The sequence below is a fragment of the Mandrillus leucophaeus genome, unplaced genomic scaffold, assembly GCF_000951045.1.
Source record: "Mandrillus leucophaeus isolate KB7577 unplaced genomic scaffold, Mleu.le_1.0 Scaffold516, whole genome shotgun sequence".
NCBI classification, from domain to species: domain Eukaryota; kingdom Metazoa; phylum Chordata; class Mammalia; order Primates; family Cercopithecidae; genus Mandrillus; species Mandrillus leucophaeus.
Genome location: NW_012105542.1, coordinates 2,170,811 through 2,173,320, shown reverse-complemented (window position 1 = coordinate 2,173,320; position 2,510 = coordinate 2,170,811). Strand labels below are relative to the sequence as shown.

The 2,510-nt window shown below is 44.7% G+C and overlaps 1 protein-coding gene across 1 annotated transcript in view; it reads right to left on the bottom strand.

Moving 5' to 3' along the window:
- Positions 1–2,510, bottom strand: part of IFT52 (intraflagellar transport 52) — a 69,678-nt gene that overhangs the window by 41,201 nt on the left and 25,967 nt on the right. The window contains exon 7 of the mRNA XM_011996483.1: positions 153–301. Within this exon, the coding sequence (XP_011851873.1) occupies positions 153–301 (149 nt within the window). The remainder of the gene's footprint in view (positions 1–152; positions 302–2,510) is intronic.

Below are 2,510 nucleotides of genomic sequence, written 5' to 3'. Positions count from 1 at the left end.
ACTGGACAATCCACTGTTTCCCCATAAGCAAAATGTATATAGCTGAGATATTCCTTTGCAGGACTGGCAGGATGACCAATGAGAAAATATATAAAAGCCTTCTGGAAATGGTCAGGTAGTTTTTATTTCAACAATAAAAATAATATCTATACCCACATTTAAGAAAGGCTGTACCTTTGAGTGATAGAAAGCCAGAATGGGTCTGTTAAGTGGGAAGCAGACAGAACCTGTAGACAGAACAGCCACTGCTGGTTTCATGACACTCAATGTGGCACCAAAAGGATACACAAAGGTGAGAGCCCTGTAAGAAATTAAAGAAACACATTCAAATTTTAAAAATACGAATACAAAAATTCTGAAAGTAATCTCAATGTTTCTTCAGTAACACGCTTTTTTGAAACAGTCTCACTCTGTCACCCAGGCTGCAGTGCAGTGGTGTGATCTTGGCTCACTGCAGCCTCCGCCTCCCAGGTTTAAGTTGTTCTCCAGCCTCAGCGCCTGCTATCACGCCCAGCTAATTTTTGTATTTTTAGTAGAGCCAGAGTTTTACCATGTTGGCCAGGCTGGTCTTGAACTCCTGGCCTCAAGTGATATGCCTGCCTCGGCCTCCCAAACTGCTGGGATTACAGGTGTGTGCCACTGCGCTCAGCCGAGTAACACTCTTTGATTCATTATCAAACAAAATTTTTTCTAAGCTTTGGTTTGTTAACTTAAAAACTGGGACAACTCTAGCTACACATTTAATAAAGCATTTTAACAAACATGAAAGTAAATTCATAGGAAAGTGGAAATGACTGTTACTGGGAGAACTAAACTAGCCCCTGATGGAGGAAGGAGGAAAAGGATGGGGCCTCATCCAAGAACTGAACTCCAGCTGCTCTGCATAATAACATCTTAGTGGTAAATACATTCTTCTTCCTTGGGTTTGGCTGGTGCTATATCTAAGAATGAATGTCTGTCACTGGAAGGGCATGTTACCAGTTGAATGTCACATGGACAGAGGCATAAATATACGCTACGATGGACACTTCTACACAGATCTGCTTTGCAGTCCCTTCTACTCTCCACTGTCCTAACAAAGACTTGTCTTAGATTATCTAGAGTGAATTGGTCTGACCTGGGGCGAGGTACTCCTGGAGAGGGTGTGGGATAGAGGAGCAAAGGCGCGGTGCAGATCCTGGGGTAAGGCCAACCCATGCAGGAGGGGCTAGGGTTTTACTGAAAGATGGAGCTCTGCAAAGCTTGAAGGAAGTGCTCTCAGAATGGAGAGAAACAGAGATCTCAAGACCAGAGCATAAGGTTAGAAACATGGAAGCACCCACGAGGAGTACCTCATAGAGATTTTAATTTCCCTTTTTCTTTAGACCACAAAAATTCTTTTTAGCTTAAGTTTAAAATTATTTCCCTCCAGTGATTTTGTTTGATTGTTTTGTTTTGTTTTTTTATCTCACTTTGTTGCCCAGGCTGGAGTGCAGTGGCATGAACATGGCTCACTGCAGCCTCAATCTCCTGGGCTCAAGCGATTCTCTTGCCTTAGCGCCCTGAGTAGCTGGGACCACAGGTGCATGCCACTACACCAACTAATTTTTATATTTTTTGTAGAAACAGGGTTTCGCCATGTTGCCCAGGCTGGTCTTGAACTCCTGAGCTCAGGCAATCTGCCCACTTTGACCTACCAAAGTGCTGGAATTACAAGCGTAAATCACTGGGCTCGGTCTGCCTCCGGTGTTAATCTTCCCCATTCCTTCAGTGAAGTCTCATCTACCCTATGACTTTGTTATCATACCATGAAAGAGAAGTGGTACCTGGCCCACATTCTCCAAACCCCGCCTTCTACCCTTACTTCAGCAGTATCCCAGCAAGGTGGATTACAGCCCACGATCTCTGGGCCAGAAGTAGAAGAAAACAAGCAGTTGTCCATGGAGAAAGAAAAGGGAGAGGGGAGAAATAGTCATATGGAGGTCAACACACATCTATCCCCAACACTTTCCCCAAATGCAATCAATGGAAAGTGATTCTCAAGGCATAAGGGAGAATGGACACTTGAGAAGTAAGATAAAAACTATCCGCTATTATTATTATTATTATTATTATTATTATTTTGAGATGGAATTTTGCTCTTGTCGCCCAGGCTAGAGTGCAATGGCGCAATCTCAGCTTACAGAAACCTCTGCCTCCCGGGTTCAGGCAATTCCCAACCCTCAGCCTCCCAAGTAGCTGAGATTACAGGCGCGCACCACCACGCCCAGCTAATTTTTGTATTTATAGTAGAGATGGGGTTTCACCACGTTGGTCAGGCTGGTTTCGAACTCCTGACCTCAGGTGGTCCACCTGCCTCAGCCTCCCAAACTGCTGGGATTACAAGTGTGAGCCACTGTGCCTGGCCTATCTGCTATTATTTACACTCCTCTATTTCTTTTTTTTTTTTTTTTGAGACGGAGTCTCGCTGTGTCGCCCAGGCTGGAGTGCAGTGGCCGGATCTCAGCTCATTGCAAGCTCCGCCTCCCGGG